Below are 17,933 nucleotides of genomic sequence, written 5' to 3' on the forward strand. Positions count from 1 at the left end.
CCCCTACTCCTAATATCATCATATTGGGAGTTAGGATTTCAACAGATGAATTTTGTAGGAAACGCAAATTCAGCCCATTGCACTGAGTTTACATTCCCATGAGCAGTATGTGAGAGTTTACTTTTCCCCTGCTCTTCCCAATTGGGCACATTCTCATCTTTTGATGTTATCACTTTTATACATGAAATAAAGTAACTAATGGGTAACAACATGTATTTCTCTTATTTCTAGTATGGCTTATCCTTTCTTTCAGTTTTTTATTATATCTCCCAATTTTTTATGCGAAACTGCTAGTCATCTCCTTTGTAAATTTTTATTGACTATTTCATCTTTTTTATTGGTCTGTAATTTGTATAGTAAGGTTCTTAGCTCTTTAAAATATATGTTGCAAACATTTTGTCATTTGTGTTTGTGATATTATTCTTGTATAACCGAATCAATGAGGAAAGGTGGAAAGACAAAAGAAAGATGGGAAAAAAAGAAAGAATGAAAGGAAGGAAAAAAGAAGGGAGGGAGAAAGAGTAGTTGGAAGAAAGGAATAAAAGTAAAAAAGAAAAAAGAGTGAAGTTGAAAACTAAAAAATTCAAAAATTACTTTTATTTTTATGTCTGTGTACTTGATCCCATAAGAAATCATTTTGTTTTATTTTATTATTTATTTTTTCTTTCATTTTCTTTTTTTTTTTTCTTTTTGAAAGCGAGGGAGAGAGTGAGCACATGAATGTGCAGGGAGAGTCAGAGGGAGCGAGAGAATCTTAAGCAGACTCTATGCCCAGCTTGGAGCACGACATGGGGCTCGATCTCACAACCTTGAGATCATGATCTCAACCAAAACCAAAAGTCGGACGCTTAACTGACTGAGCCACCTGTGTGCCCCAGAAAGCATTTTATTTCTAAACAGTATTATTATTCTTAGTTCTACTCCTCAGACACTTTTTCGTCAAAGCAGTATGCTTCCTAATTTACAGGGTACGGTAGGAAGAAAAGTGCCTTTCCTGCAAAGATGCCTTAAACCCCAGAACCTGTAAATATGTTGGGTCACATTACAAAGGGGAAATAAGATTGCAAATGAGAGATTACGGTTGCTAATTAACTGACCTAAAGGTGGGGATGTTATCCTGTGTTACCTGGGTGGACTTAATACAATCACAAGGGTCCCTGAAAACAGAAGAGGGAGGCAGGAGAGAAACAATGGGAGACATGGCTATGGAACAGTGTCCAGAAAGATGTGCATCACTGGCTTTGAAGTTAGAAAAGAGGGGCCACAAGCTGAGGAATGTAGCCTCCAGTAGTCAAAAAGGCAAGGAAACAGATTCTCCCCCAAGAGCCTCAGAAAGGAGTGCAGGCCTGCCATCATCTTGATGCCCATTGAGATCCACATCAAACTTCGAACGTGTAAAGCTGTAAGATAACAAATTTATGCTGTTTTAAGCCATTAAATGTGTGGAAGTTCGTTACAGCAGCCCTAGTAACCTAACTCACCAGTTGAAGAAGCACACACACAAAAACTGCTTTACCCAGTCTGATTTGTACATTTTTTCCCCCAAATGGTACATTTGTTGGATAGAAAGAAAAAAAAAACTACAAAGTGAAGAATTCAGAAATTTCTTTAATTATAAATATTATGGTGACTTGGCACATTTGTGCACATTTGTACACTTTTAATGAGGGGATTCCATTGATGTTTAGAATTATACAAGACATGTTCTCTGTAACGTGACATAAATGAGTTGACTGCCTTCTTAGGAATTGGGTGCTAACCATTTCCACTTGATGGGCCTCAAAAGCTACAAATGCATTTCGCCTTCAATGAAAATCCAGTGAAGTGTTGCTGTAACCAAGCAACCTGAATGCAAGAACAAGCAGCAGGCGTAGACTGAAAGCGATCTTTCCCTTCAAAAGGGGGGAATGTTCAGTGTGTGTAGCAAATGCTTACGAATAACAGAACAAATAAAGACCTGGGGACACGAACCTTGACTAAGCAGAGTTTGATCTTATTAGGAGGTTCTGATAAAACAAAGACAAGACAAAATGCTGCTTGGAGAAGGGAGATGGTGTAGGCATCTTTACAGAGAGACCCTTCAAACATTTTTGCTTCCGAAAGCAAGGTGCTTCTGAAAGACGCTTCAAACATTTTGGGTTGACTGGTTTCTGTTCTTTAGGTGAAAACTTCGAGGCATATGCAGGGGGAGAAAAAATCCTTTTGAGGTATAGTATATGAATGAAAGAATTCCTAATAAGGCACAGAGATAAGAACAAAGATAAGAATAACAATAAAGTAAATGAAACCCTCCAACCTTTATTCTTTACCTGTGGCCCTAACTTGTACTCTCAGTTACAGGTTTTTGAAGTTTTCACCTTCAATTGCTGTGCACTCTATATCCAGAGCAATTAGTGATTTCCAATACCCTGCTACAACTGTCGCTGTTGAGGTTATCGGGAATTCTTTGATGGGTCCAGCATGGTTACTGAAACCAGTGCATATTTGATCACGTGACTCTACATGAGCCTTTGCAGCCCTTATCTTACTTGACTGCTCAGCCTTTGTCTTACTGACCATTCTGTCTTCTACTTCTCTTCCTGCCAGCCCTTTCTGGTATACTCATCTGTGCACAGCCCACTCCAGTTGGCATCTCCAGGCATCTCCAACTCAACACATCTAAAACCAAATTCAGAACCCTTCCCTTCAACTCAGCCCTTCTCCTAAATCCTCTATCTCAGTAACTGGTGCCATTACATGCCAAGATGGCCAAGCCGGAAGCAGCAGAACTATGCAGTTTTTAAGCAGTGCCTTTTATTTATTGATATATTTATTAACTAATGATATTTGAGTGCTCCTCTTGACCAAGGACCAGTTGGAGGGTGGGGGAGGAACAACCTTTGGCTTATTCCTTTTTTAATTTCTCTAAGTCCTATCAATTGCCTTACAGAAAATAAGTTTAGCAATTTCTTAGATTTTGTGGGTTCAGGTTTTCCATTTAATGGAAGAGCTCTACTCTGCAAGGATGTCCCCTTTATCAGCCATTCTTTGCTTGGCATTTCTACTTTGTCAAGTTTCACAAGAAGCCATGAGCATACCCACATCTTCCATACTTTGTGAGAATATCCTAAAAGTGGGATATCTACTGTTTTTGAAAGCTTTTCTTTCCTCCAGCTCATAAATATCAGTCCTTTGACCAATGGTTCTCCAGCTGCAGCTTGCATGAGCATCACCTGGAGGGCTTATTAGAGTGTTAGGCCCCGGGAGGGATACAGGAAGATGGTGGCATAGGAGGACGCTGGGCTCACCGCGCGTCCTGCTGATCACTTAGATTCCACCTACATCTGCCTAAATAACCCAGAAAACCGCCAGAGGATTAGCAGAACGGAGTCTCTGGAGCCAAGCGCAGACGAGAGGCCGGAGGAAGAGGGTAGGAAGGGCGGCGAGGCGGTGCGCGCTCCACGGACTGGCGGGAGGGAGCCGGGGTGGAGGGGCTGCCAGCCAGCCAAGCAGAGCCCCCAAGTCTGGCTGGCAAAAGCAGAGGGGCCAGACGGACTGTGTTCCGACAGCAAGCGCGACTTAGCGTCTGAGAGGTCATAAGTTAACAGCTCTGCTCGGAAAGCGGGAAGCCTGGAGGACAAAGGGAGGGAGAGTTACTGAGCCCCTGGATGACAGAGCTCAGCTTGGAGGGGAGCAAAGGCGCTCGCCAGCGCCATCTCCCTCGCCCATCCCCCGGCCAAAATCCCAAAGGGAACCAGTTCCTGCCAGGGAACTTGCTGGCTCCTCCGCGCAAACACCCAACTCTGTGCTTCTGCGGAGCCAAACCTCCGGTAGTGGATCTGACTTCCTCCCGCAGCCACAGGGCCCCTCCTGAAGTGGATAACCTAAGGAGAAGTGAGCTAAGCCTGCCCCTCCTGCCCCTGTGCAACTTGCCTACCCACCCCAGCTAATACGCCAGATCCCCAGCACCACAAGCCTGGCAGTGTGCAAGTAGCCCAGACGGGCCACGCCAACCCACAGTGAATCCCGCCCTTAGGAGAGGGGAAGAGAAGGCACACACCAGTCTGACTGTGGCCCCAGCGGTGGGCTGGGGGCAGACATCAGGTCGGACTGCGGCCCCGCCCACCAACTCCAGTTATACACCACAGCACAGGGGAAGTGCCCTGCAGGTCCTCACCATTCCAGGGACTATCCAAAATGACCAAACGGAAGAATTCTTCTCAGAAGAATCTCCAGGAAATAACAACAGCTAATGAACTGATCAAAAAGGATTTAAATAATATAACAGAAAGTGAATTTAGAATAATAGTCATAAAATTAATTGCTGGGCTTGAAAACAGTATACAGGAACAGCAGAGAATCTCTTGCTACAGAGATCAAGGGACTAAGGAACAGTCAGGAGGAGCTGAAAAATGCTTTAAACGAAATGCAAAACAAAATGGAAACGACGATGGCTCGGATTGAAGAGGCAGAGGAGAGAATAGGTGAACTAGAAGATAAAGTTAGGGGAAAAGAAGAAGCTGAGAAAAAGAGAGATAAAAAAATCCAGGAGTATGAGGGGAAAATTAGAGAAGTAAGTGATACACTAAAAGAAATAATATGTGCATAATTGGTATCCCAGAGGAGGAAGAGAGAGGGAAAGGTGCTGAAGGGGTACTTGAAGAAATAATAGCTGAGAACTTCCCTGAACTGGGGAAGAAAAAAGGCATTGAAATCCAAGAGGCACAGAGAACTCCCTTCAGACGTAACTTGAATCGATCTTATGCATGACATATCATAGTGAAATTGGCAAAATACAAGGATAAAGAGAAAATTCTGAAAGCAACAAGGGATAAACGTGCCCTCACATATAAAGGGAGACCTATAAGACTCGTAACTGATCTCTCCTTTGAAACTTGGCAGGCCAGAAAGGATTGGCACGAGATCTTCAGTGTGCTAAACAGAAAAAATATGCAGCCGAGAATCCTTTATCCAGCAAGTCTGTCATTTAGAATAGAAGGAGAGATAAAGGTCTTCCCCAACAAACAAAAACTGAAGGAATTTGTCACCACTAAACCAGCCCTACAAGAGATCCTAAGGGGGATCCTGTGAGACAAAGTACCAGAGACATCACTACAAGCATAAATCATACAGACATCACAATGACTCTAAACCCGTATCTTTCTATAATAACACTGAATGTAAATGGATTAAATTCGCCAACCAAAAGACATAGGGTATCAGAATGAATAAAAAAACAAGACCCATCTATTAGCTGTCTACAAGAGACTCATTTTAGATCTGAGGACACCTTCAGATTGAGAGTGAGGGGATGGAGAAGTATTTATCATGCTACTGGAAGCCAAAAGAAAGCTGGAGTAGCCATACTTATATCAGACAAACTAGACTTTAAATTAAAGGCTGTAACAAGAGGGGCGCCTGGGTGGCGCAGTCGGTTAAGCGTCCGACTTCAGCCAGGTCACGATCTCGCGGTCCGTGAGTTCGAGCCCCGTGTCAGGCTCTGGGCTGATGGCTCGGAGCCTGGAGCCTGTTTGCGATTCTGTGTCTCCCTCTCTCTCTGCCCCTCCCCCGTTCATGCTCTGTCTCTCTCTGTCCCAAAAATAAAAATTTAAAAAAAAAAAAAAAAAAAAAAAAGGCTGTAACAAGAGATGAATAAGGGCATTATGTAATAATTACAGGGTCTATCCATCAGGAAGAGCTAACAATTATAAATGTCTATGCACCGAATATGGGAGCCCCCAAATATATAAAACAATTACTCATAAACATAAGCAACCTTATTGATAAGAATGTGGTCATTGCAGAGGACTTTAACACCCCACTTACAGAAATGGATAGATCATCGAGACACATGGTCAATAAAGAAACAAGGGCCCTGAATGATACATTGGATCAGATGGACTTGACAGATATATTTAGAACTCTGCATCCCAAAGCAACAGAATATACTTTCTTCTCGAGTGCACATGGAACATTCTCCAAGATAGATCATATACTGGGTCACAAAACAGCCCTTCATAAGTTTACAAGAATTGAAATTATACCATGCATACTTTCAGACCACAATGCTATGAAGCTTGAAATCAACCACAGGAAAAAGTCTGGAAAACCTCCAAAAGCATGGAGGTTAAAGAACACCCTACAAAAGAATGAGTGCGTCAACCAGGCAATTAGAGAAGAAATTAAAAAATATATGGAAACAAACGAAAATGAAAATACAACAATCCAAACGCTTTGGGACTCAGCGAAGGCAGTCCTGAGAGGAAAACACGTTGCAATCCAGGCCTATCTCAAGAAACAAGAAAAATCCCAAATACAAAATCTAACAGCACACCTAAAGGAAATGGAAGCAGAACAGCAAAGGCAGCCTAAACCCAGCAGAAGAAGAGAAATCATAAAGATCAGAGCAGAAATAAACAATATAGAATCTAAAAAAAAACGGTAGAGCAGATCAACGAAACCAAGAGTTGGTTTTTTGAAAAAATAAACAAAATTGACAAACCTCTAGCCAGGCTTCTCAAAAAGAAAAGGGAGATGACCCAAATAGATAAAATCATGAATGAAAATGGAATGATTACAACCAATCCCTCAGAGATACAAACAATTATCAGGGAATACTATGAAAAATTATATGCCAACAAACTGGACAACCTGGAAGAAATGGACAAATTCCTAAACACCCACACTCTTCCAAAACTCAATCAGGAGGAAATAGAAAGCTTGAACAGACCCATAACCAGCGAAGAAATTGAATTGGTTATCAAAAATCTCCCAACAAATAAGAGTCCAGGACCAGATGGCTTCCCAGGGGAGTTCTACCAGACGTTTAAAGCAGAGATAATACCTATCCTTCTCAAGCTATTCCAAGAAATAGAAAGGGAAGGAAAACTTCCAGACTCATTCTATGAAGCCAGTATTACTTTGATTCCTAAACCAGATAGAGACCCAGTAAAAAAAGAGAACTACAGGCCAATATCCCTGATGAATATGGATGCAAAAATTCTCAATAAGATACTAGCAAATCGAATTCAACAGCATATTAAAAGAATTATTCACCATGATCAAGTGGGATTCATTCCTGGGATGCAGGGCTGGTTCAACATTCGCAAATCAATCAACGTGATACATCACATTAATAAAAAAAAAAAGAGAAGAACCATATGATCGTGTCAATCGATGCAGAAAAGGCCTTTGACAAAATCCAGCACCCTTTCTTAATAAAAATCCTTGAGAAAGTCGGGATAGAAGGAACATACTTAAAGATCATAAAAGCCATTTATGAAAAGCCCACAGCTAACATCATCCTCAACGGGGAAAAACTGAGAGCTTTTTCCCTGAGATCAGGAACACGACAGGGATGCCCACTCTCACCGCTGTTGTTTAACATAGTGTTGGAAGTTCTAGCATCAGCAATCAGACAACAAAAGGAAATCAAAGGCATCAAAATTGGCAAAGATGAAGTCAAGCTTTCGCTTTTTGCGGATGACATGATATTATACATGGAAAATCCGATAGACTCCACCAAAAGTCTGCTAGAACTGATACATGAATTCAGCAAAGTTGCAGGATACAAAATCAATGTACAGAAATCAGTTGCATTCTTATACACTAACAATGAAGCAACAGAAAGACAAATAAAGAAACTGATCCCATGCACAATTGCACCAAGAAGCATCAAATACCTAGGAATAAATCTAACCAAAGATGTAAAAGATCTGTATGCTGAAAACTATAGAAAGCTTATGCAGGTAATTGAAGAAGATATAAAGAAATGGAAAGACATTCCCTGCTCATGGATTGGAAGAATAAATATTGTCAAAATGTCAATACTACCCAAAGCTATCTACACATTCAATGCAATCCCAATCAAAATTGCACCAGCATTCTTCTCGAAACTAGAACAAGCAATCCTAAAATTCATATGGAACCACAAAAGGCCCCGAATAGCCAAAGTAATTTTGAAGAAGAAGACCAAAGCAGGAGGCATCACAATCCCAGACTTTAGCCTCTACTACAAAGCTGTCATCATCAAGACAGCATGGTATTGGCACAAAAACAGACACATAGACCAATGGAATAGAATAGAAACCCCAGAACTAGACCCACAAACGTATGGCCAACTCATCTTTGACAAAGCAGGAAAGAACATCCAATGGAAAAAAGACAGTCTCTTTAACAAATGGTGCTGGGAGAACTGGACAGCAACATGCAGAAGGTTGAAACTAGACCACTTTCTCACACTATTCACAAAAATAAATTCAAAATGGGTAAAGGACATGAATGTGAGACAGGAAACCATCAAAACCCTAGATGAGAAAGCAGGAAAAGACCTCTCTGACCTTAGCCGTAGCAATCTCTTACTCGACACATCCCCAAAGGCACGGGAATTAAAAGCAAAAGTGAATTACTGGGACCTTATGAAGATAAAAAGCTTCTGCACAGCAAAAGAAACAACCAACAAAACTAAAAGGCAACCAACGGAATGGGAAAAGATATTTGCAAATGACATATCGGACAAAGGGCTAGTATCCAAAATCTATAAAGAGCTCATCAAACTCCACACCCGAAAAACAAATAACCCAGGAAGAAATGGGCAGAAAACATGAATAGACACTTTTCTAAAGAAGACATCCGGATGGCCAACAGGCACATGAAAAGATGTTCAACGTCGCTCCTTATCAGGGAAATACAAATCAAAACCACACTCAGATATCACCTCACGCCAGTCAGAGTGGCCAAAATGAACAAATCAGGAGACTATAGATGCTGGAGAGGATGTGGAGAAACGGGAACCCTCTTGCACTGTTGGTGGGAATGCAAATTGGTGCAGCTGCTCTGGAAAGCAGTGTGGAGGTTCCTCAAAAAATTAAAAATAGACCTACCCTATGACCCAGCAATAGCACTGCTAGGAATTTACCCAAGGGATACAGGAGTACTGATGCATAGGGGCACTTGTATCCCAATGTTTCTAGCAGCACTCTCAACAATAGCCAAATTATGGAAAGAGCCTAAATGTCCATCAACTGATGAATGGATAAAGAAATTGTGGTTTATATACACAATGGAGTACTACGTGGCAATGAGAAAGAATGAAATATGGCCCTTTGTAGCAACGTGGATGGAACTGGAGAGTGTTGTGCTAAGTGAAATAAGCCATACAGAGAAAGACAGATACCATATGGTTTCACTCTTATGTGGATCCTGAGAAACTTAACAGAAACCCATGGGGGAGGGGAAGGAAAAAAAAAAAGAGGTTAGAGTGGGAGAGAGCCAAAGCATAAGAGACTGTTAAAAACTGAGAACAAACTGAGGGTTGATGGGGGGTGGGAGGGAGGGGAAGGTGGGTGATGGGTATTGAGGAGGGCGCCTTTTGGGATGAGCACTGGGTGTTATATGGAAACCAATTTGACAATAAACTTCATATATTAAAAAAAAAAAAAAAAAAGAAGAGTGTTAGGCCCCTCCCCCAATCTTCTGCTGGAATAGATCTTTAGTGGAACCTGAGAATTTGCATTTCTAATAAGTTCCCAGGTGATAATGGTGCTGCTGGCCCAGAGACCACACTTTAGACTAAAGTTTGTGAGAATATCTGTAATCTGTTTTGATTCCTTATTTTCCAAAAGACTGCACTAGTTATGGGAACACTGGTGATAAAGAAGTAAGACCAATCTCAAGTCATTGCAAAATCCATGGTATGCTCTGCTTTTCAACAAACTCTGGCTTCCATTCAAGAAGGTGAAGTAGATATTACAGACTTGAAAGAGGTTAGACACTTCCTCCTGAAATGTACAAAGCTAACTGTTACTGAAAACTGGTTATTCATGGGACACCAGTGGGCTTTCACACTCATTTTTTATCAAAAGAAGAACTTTAGTCAGATTTGTACTTTTGGTGCAGAACTCAACAGGGTAATCTGACAGAGAGGGGTGCAGTGAATAAAGACAGCATCCATTATGAAATTAACATCAAAGAGATCCCTTAAGATGAAATGGAGCCTTAGTCCCTGGGCCATTTCTGCCAAGGAAAGGAAGCAGTGTTTCTGGAATTGGCATTTCTGAACACACAGAACCATACCATCTGATAGATTGCTCTCAATTTTGAAATGGTATTTGTATCACTTTGGCTAAGAACCTTTTATTTGATTTGTGTCCTCTAACAAAGAAGCATGATGCTTGAAGAACTGTTAAAAAGGCAGCATCTCCATGCCCATGCTCCATCAGTCCCGTAACTGCTTCCAAATTTTCAAAGGCATTCCTCCTTATCTCCATAGGCTTATCCTCTTCTTTCACATATTGCTTTTTTTGTTCCCTGGTTGTAGTAGAAAAAAAAATCTTGCTAGAAATATGCTGCATAAATATGGCTCAAGTGAGTACATTTTATAGAATAATGTTGAACTAAAGTGGATTTCATTAATAAGTAACAGCACATTAGATGCTTTGTAGACCAAAAGTACTCTGCGCCAGATTTTAATATAAATAATACCAAAATATTAAAGCATGGATTTTATAGTGTATTAGTAAACTTCTCTTGTGTCAAAAAAAAAGTTCTCTCTCAAAAGCAGGTGTGTCATTTTCTGCTTAAAGTTGGTTAGTCACCCTGTAATTTTCAGGATAGAATTTAAATTCTTCAACCTGAGGTATTAGGATTCTCCAGAGAAACAAAACTAATAGTGGATATAGGTTTAGATATAAATATAGATGTAGGTATAAATTTATTATAAGGAATTGGCTCATGCAATTATGGAGGCTGCCAGATCCCAAGACCCGCAGTCAGCAAGCTAGAGACACAAGAGAGCTGATGGCATAGTTCTAGTGGGAGTCTGAGACCTGAGACCCAAGAGAGCCAATGATGGTGTTTCAATCCAGATGCCTGCAGGCTTGAGACCCAGGCAGAGCCAGTGTTTTACGCTGAGTCCAAAGTCAGGAAAAACCCTATGTCCCCACACAAATGCAGTCTGGCAGTAGTTTCCTCTTCTTTGTGGGAGTGTAAGCCTTACACTTACTGGATGAGGCCCACCCACATTAACGAGGCTATCTGTTTTACTCAGTCTACCAACCAACTCAAATGTTCATCTTATTCAGAAATTTCATTCAGACACACCTAGGGTCAAGTCTGACATGTGTCTGGGCACTCCATGGTCCAGTTACATTGACACATACAACTGACCACCATACCCAGTGAGAAAGATCCTTCATGATCCAGCCAGAACAGGTCACTAGACCCATGGTTCCCCTGTAAACTCCTGCCTCCAGCCACGGAGAGCTAGTTTTATTTCCTTAAAAGTATTTTGACTGTTCATAACCATGTGTTCTCATAGATGTTTTTCCCTTTGTTTGAGTGTGGTTACCCTTTTCTTAGTTCGAATCCCCCCAGAAGCAGACCCTGAAGCAAGAATTCAAGTGAAAGTCATTTATTTGGAAGATAATCCCTGGAATCACTAGCAGGGGAGTGGAAAAGAAGCATTGGAAAGGGAAGGAAGGCAGCAGAGTTAAATTACAAATTAAATTAACCACCCGTCCACTGGGGTTTATTCCCAGGGTTGGGGTTGGGGTTGGGGAGGACTCTGGAAGAAGCTTCTGAATTAGCACACCTTAGGAGCAAGTGCACTATAGTACTTCTGTGCAAGTCCTGGCAGTCATTTGTGAAACACTGCCCTCTTGGGGTGTCAATTCCCTGATATTTCTCCTGTGGCCTCCAGCAACCCAGAGAAAGCCCTCAGGTGGAGATCTGGTGGCTGGAAATCGGTCTGGCCAGCAAGGAAGTGTCTAGGAACAAGGGCTTGTAGGCAGGGCACCCATATTTACTGGGAATCTACTGCAGCCTTTCCTTACCCCCAGATAATTCTGAATCTCCCTTTAGGATTCTACTTAAGCCTCATCTATTCTGGAAATCCTTCATAGACCTCTCTGACTTAGCTGCTTCTTGTCTGTTTCCCAGTAAAACCTCTGCTTACCTGCATCAGAGAATCTGTTACTTCCTCTTCTGATTGTTGTTTTATTTTTCTCTGCCATACACTTCTTTGGGAGTTTTTGAGGGAATGGATTGTCAACTGTATCTTCACGGTCTTCCATGGTTCCAACATATGGTGTTGGTCAATAAATGGTTCTTTAAGTTGTAAAAGTAGTAATCATAATGGCACCATAACACGAATAGCCAGTATTTATTGAATGCTCATTCCATGTAAGCACTTTACATGTATTACTAACCCTAGAAAGTCATACTAGGGTATGACTTAGGATACTTTTATTATCCCTATTTCCCAGGCATAGGTTTACATAATTTGCCCAAGATTACACAGCGATTTATAGTTTGGCCTGCAAGTAAACCCAAGCAGTCTGAATCCAGATCCTGAATATACTCTTAACCACTATATGAATAAATGAGTGAAATGAATGAACAAATGAATAATGACATCAAGTATGATCCTTCAACACCTGGAGACATTCTAAGGATGATGCTATCAGTATAGTCTATAAAGTTCAAAGATCAGCTCTAATGTCACATTTTCCAAAAACCTTTCTTCATAACCTGACTGGAAGCAGCTATCCCTCCCCTGATACCTTTTGTGATGGCCCTGACTACTCTCTATTATATATTCAAATTGATCTGCATGTCTTGCTTTCCTTACTAATAATGTTTGTAGACAATTGTGTCTAGATTTGTCTTGGTATTTTATTTCTCCAAACACAAAGCTACACCTACAATAGGCTATGGAGGAGTGTTTGCCAGACAGACAAATGGATACATAGATGACAAGCAAAGAGATCTTTGACTCTTCCTTTATCTTTTCCTGGAAACTGTGGAGACTTTTTTTCATCCCACTCTGATTTCCAGAAAGTCTGATGGTCTAGATACTTTAGATGCTCTGAAAAATAAAATTTTATTTAAATCTATTAAGTTCAGGGAAGAATCTGTGAAGAGTTTACTTTGTAACATTTTGATAATAATTTAGTTAGAGAATTATATTTCTAAGAGAAAGATATTCTTTCTCCCAAAATTATATTCAGAGAAAAAAATGAAAGAAATAAAGTATACAGCTATTCACTAATGTTTCTAACAATTTGAATGGAAAGAAATTTACTTCTTTATAATTTTTTTAACGTTTATTTATTTTTGAGACAAGGAGAGAACAGAGCATGAACGGGGAGGGGCAGAGAGACAGGGAGACAGAGAATCGGAAGCAGGCTCCAGGCTCCAAGCCATCAGCCCAGAGCCCGACGCGGGGCTCAAACTCATGGAGTGCGAGATGGTGACCTGAGCTGAAGTCGGACACTTAACCGACTGAGCCACCCAGGCGCCCTGAAATTTACTTCTTTAAAAATTAACCATGGCCATCAAGAATTATTTTCCTAAAACCTCAACTTAAATACATTTTCCATTCCCAGTGACTGGTATATCTATAATCTTCATTTATAATTAGCACTTTGAAGAATGCCACATTGTATAAATTTGGCTAAGAAATGACTAAATTTAAAGCGTATGTCTGGGTGGAAATTACAAATCTTTACTGAGTCCCCATTGCTTGCAAATCATCATTTGGAAGCATGTCCTACAATGTAAGAGGTAGATAAGAAATATAAACACAGGAATTCTCCAGTTTGACTAAAAAAATCAAAGAAAAAATTTTTAAAAACCTCAGAAATATTATTCAGCAGAAATTTCTTTATGGATTTTAATTTATAAAATTAACATTAGGTCCTAGAGAATACAAAGGAACATAAGACATAGTCTTTAACTTTGCAGAATTTATGATGTCGAGATGGGCATCTGAAGGATACATATTTTAACAAGTAGACATATGATGTGGTGGTAATAATAAGTAATATTTAGCATTTAATATTTCAGTAACTGTCCTGGTGCTTTAGGTGGTATTATCTCATTTAATCCTTACCCTTTTCATTAGGCAGACAGGAATCCCTGCAACGTCGTAAACCAGATCAGAGCTCTCTTTTAAGATGGATTTTGCACCTGTGTGTAAAAGAAATTGGAGTCAGGAGTGAGAAAAAAAGAAGAGCAGTTAGGAAACCACAAAATAGGGAAGGCAAATGGCAGAGTTTGAATCGAGTTGCAGTGATGTGAATAGAGAGGAGAAAATGTGGAAATAAGACAGGCAGGATTCATACTGCCTGGATGTAAGGAACATTGAAGGAGAAGAGATGACAACATATCAAAAGTTCAAAAAGCAAACATGTCACCCAGAGGGTAGAGGAAGCACGCGTCCTTGCCCAATTAATGGGGGTTTCACTGGGATGAGTGGAATTGAATGGGAATGATGCCAACTGGGGCGGGCTGGGGGGTGGGCACTTGAACATACATGGTTAAAGGTTTAGATTTGCACATGTAGGAAACTAGCACTTTCCACGGTGCTGTGCAGGGAATGGGTGCTGTCAGCCTAAACCCAAGTGGTGAGCTCCACATTTCTCAGATACTTGACATGAGCGCGCATCCCTTTCATTGACAGAGAAAGTGCGGCATTTGAAGTGTGCGATTTTTATTTTTCATCTTTTTAGAAACTGAAATGACCAAAGTGACCATGCATTACTTGCATAAGTAAAACAAATGATTGTGTATGTACTTTGTTATGCATACATAACAATTTTTAAAAGGAAATGTGAACCCTAGGTGTTAAATTGTGCTGTGATGTATATTTACATTACCTTGTATTAACTTAGCATAATAATATAAGACAATCGAAATGCATGTTCTAACACTCTTTTCTACTGAGTTCTTTTTGGCCTTTGAAGTTGTATTAGTCAAACTGGAGAATTCTGAGCTTACTAGCTTTCATATGAGTGTTTCTTTTGTCTTTCCCCCCCTTTTCTAAATAGATGATAATAATGAAGAAGATGTTAACGTGAAAGAAGATTCAGGTATTAAATTTATGATTTTTTTCTTAAAGGATAGGCAAGGATCATTTTGTTGTTTATGTGCACCTCACAGTTTTTCAAAGAAAAGCAAAATAAGGTTAATAAAATAGGTGAAGTGGGATATGAATACACTTATCTAGATGATCACTGAGTAATATATGGAATTGTTGAATCACAATATTGTATACTAAGAACTAAAATAACACTGCATGGTAACTATCCTGGAATTAAAAGAAAAGAAAAAGATACAAATGTACAGTCGAGGTCATAAAATAAAGAAGTAATTGTGCTAACTAACCCTTATGGCTAATACAATTAGCATATTTAAGCAGTAAGCTTCCAGCTTTCTGAAAGTTCCATTTTTACAATGGAACCTGATGTTATAATAAATACAGTTGTGTAGCAAATCATCCCAAAGCTTAGTGATTAAAGAACCTGCTTATTATGCTCATATATTCTGTGGGTCAGGAATTCAGACAGAGCACAGCAGGGCTGACTTGATCATGCTGCTCTACAAGGTCTGAGACCTCATCAGGAAGCCTCAATGGCTGAGTGCTGGAATTGTGTGAAGATTTGTTCACTCGTATGTCTGGCTGGCAATTGATATGCTGGCTTTTAGCTAAGACCTCAGCTCAGGCAGTCTTCTGAAACACCTGTGGTGGCCTTTCTATAACCTGGGCTTCCTCACAGCATGGCAGCCAGGCTCCAAAGTGGTTCCTCTAGAGACAGCAAGTGAGCCAGCAGGAGCTGTACCTTTTTAAGACTCAGCCTCAGGAATCCCAAAGAATTACTTCCACAAAAATCTTTTTGGAGCAGTCATTAAGAAACCTGCCCAGGCTCATGGGGAGAGAAAATAGGCTCAATATCCTGACAGGGAGCTGTGAGGTTTTGTAGAGCATGTAGGACCTGAAAAATTGCTGTGGCCATCTTTGGAAAATACATTGGGTACATATGATATATTGTTCTCACTATCAGAAATTAAGATGCATGCCTACTTCTCAAGAAAGACCAGTGTTTGATGAGAGAAATCTAGTGGTTACAAGCTTTGGATCTGCTTGACTATGCTTGACTATGAATGCAGGAATCAATAGCCCTGATTTCAATCCTAGCTCCTTTACTTACTGACTTACTACTTCCTGACTTTGGGTGAAAGTTTTCTCTACAAGCATCAGTTTACACCTCTAGGGGCAAAACTACTATAATACAGTCTTGTTTGGGAATTAAATGAAATATCATACCTGAAATATTTCTTGGACCTTAGTAAACACTCAATAAATTATCACTTTTTTTTTTTTTTTTTCCTTTCTCACTCTAACAGATATTGGAAGGTATAGAACTTAATTCCACGGTGTAAGAACTCCATGTTCCCAATTTTGGCAACCACACTGTTCTAGGCCTGAAATAGGACTGGGTTTCAAAATCAAAACAGATATCTTAGAGGTCCTGATTTTGTGTAACCCCCTCTTCGATGCCAGAACTCCATACATAAATCACCGACAGCACAGTCTGAACATCTCCATTAACAGGGAGCTGTTTAAATTCCAAGGCAAACAATCTCGTTTGACTAAAATGGTCCTTCTCCTTGTTAAGTTAAATCTCTATCCCTCCCCTGACTTCCCACTGTCTTTGTGGAAAGATAATCGTTCTTTTCTTCATAGCTGCTCACTGGAGCAATGTTTATAACTTCTGTCTAGCTTCAGCTTCTTCTCCAGTCCAAACATGTCTGATTCCTATGGTTCCCTCAGCGTCCCCCAGGGCAGTGGGTTTGAAGGGTGGACAAGTAGAGGAAGTATCTAAAAGCCAGGAATGAAGGAGGTAGAGCAGGATCTGTAACAGCAGCTGCCAGTTCCCTACCTATATCCCCTTGGCCCTCACTATTCTTTTACAAGACCAACAGCTTTCTAAGGAAAGCTCTTGTGACTCTGCAATCAGTGTTTCTTGCTGGTCATGAAAGCACACTTGAAGTGCCAGGAAGTTAATTTCCCTGGAGTAGCCCTCAGCCAGTGATAGGCAAGAGCTGGTTGACCCCTGAAGGACACATCGGAGGCATATTGTATTCCAGTGTCATCCAGTAGAAATATAATGTGAGCCTCAAATGTGAGCCTCATGTTTAATTTCAGATTTTCTAGTAATTACATTGGAAAAAGTAAGGAGAAATGAGTGAAATTAATTTAATAATATTTTAGTAACATAATATATCCAAAATATAATGATTTCAACATATAATCAATCTAAAAATTTTATTAGTCTGATATTTTACATTGTCCTTTTTTTCACACTATGTTTTTGAAATTTGTGTGTATTTTACATTCATATCTAAATTCAGACTAGACACATTTCAAGTCTTCATTGGCAACGTGTGGTACTGAACAACGAGATTTTTTTACCATCACCCAAAGGTCCTCAGTAGAATTGAGCCCTGACTGTCCACAGTGGAGCTTGCTCACGCAGTATTGGGTGCCTCTCCTTTCTTGTCTCACCTCCCTACTGCCCTCTGGCACTTTCTGGGATAATCTCTTACATTAAGTATTTGAACTCAATAGTTGTCTCAGTGTCTTTTGAGAAAATCCAACCTAAGACAAAGACTCTGCTTGTCTTTTGTAAAACATTAAGCCCAAGGTGAAATTTCAATTAGAATATCCATCCCTATACTCATGTGGGATGTCTTATTATTTAAAAGAACCATATGTTGAAAAAAGACTTTAAGGGGTCACCCGCATCTTGATTTAATTCCACGAACTTAATGTTAATTTCTGCTATTTTCATTTATCCTGCTCATATGAAGTATCCTTGGAATATCCTTCAGCCATGGGGAGTACTGCCCTTTCAGCCAGCCAGTTTAAGGGCCTTATCTTGCTAAGGATCATTTGCCTAAGTGCCCTAAGTATACATTTCTAGGCAAGGGGAGTTGACTTCTTAATGAGATGCAGCTAGCTATCCAAACCACTGAGTGATTTTAAGAAAATCATTATTAATGCTAATGCAGAGCCCACAAGATTGGAGTCAGCATATGAGGTTTGGGGGGCTTTAATTGGATCATCATTTCTGATTTTAGTCTCATCAGGTTTCCTGGGGGTTTCGTGTCCA

General features: G+C 40.2%; 1 protein-coding gene across 1 annotated transcript in view; it reads left to right on the forward strand.

Annotated features, from left to right (window-relative positions):
- Nucleotides 1-17,933, forward strand: part of MACROD2 (mono-ADP ribosylhydrolase 2) — a 2,036,271-nt gene that overhangs the window by 1,868,519 nt on the left and 149,819 nt on the right. The window contains exon 10 of the mRNA XM_049650090.1: nt 14,808-14,849. Within this exon, the coding sequence (XP_049506047.1) occupies nt 14,808-14,849 (42 nt within the window). The remainder of the gene's footprint in view (nt 1-14,807; nt 14,850-17,933) is intronic.

The sequence above is a fragment of the Panthera uncia genome (assembly GCF_023721935.1).
Source record: "Panthera uncia isolate 11264 chromosome A3 unlocalized genomic scaffold, Puncia_PCG_1.0 HiC_scaffold_11, whole genome shotgun sequence".
NCBI lineage: Eukaryota > Metazoa > Chordata > Mammalia > Carnivora > Felidae > Panthera > Panthera uncia.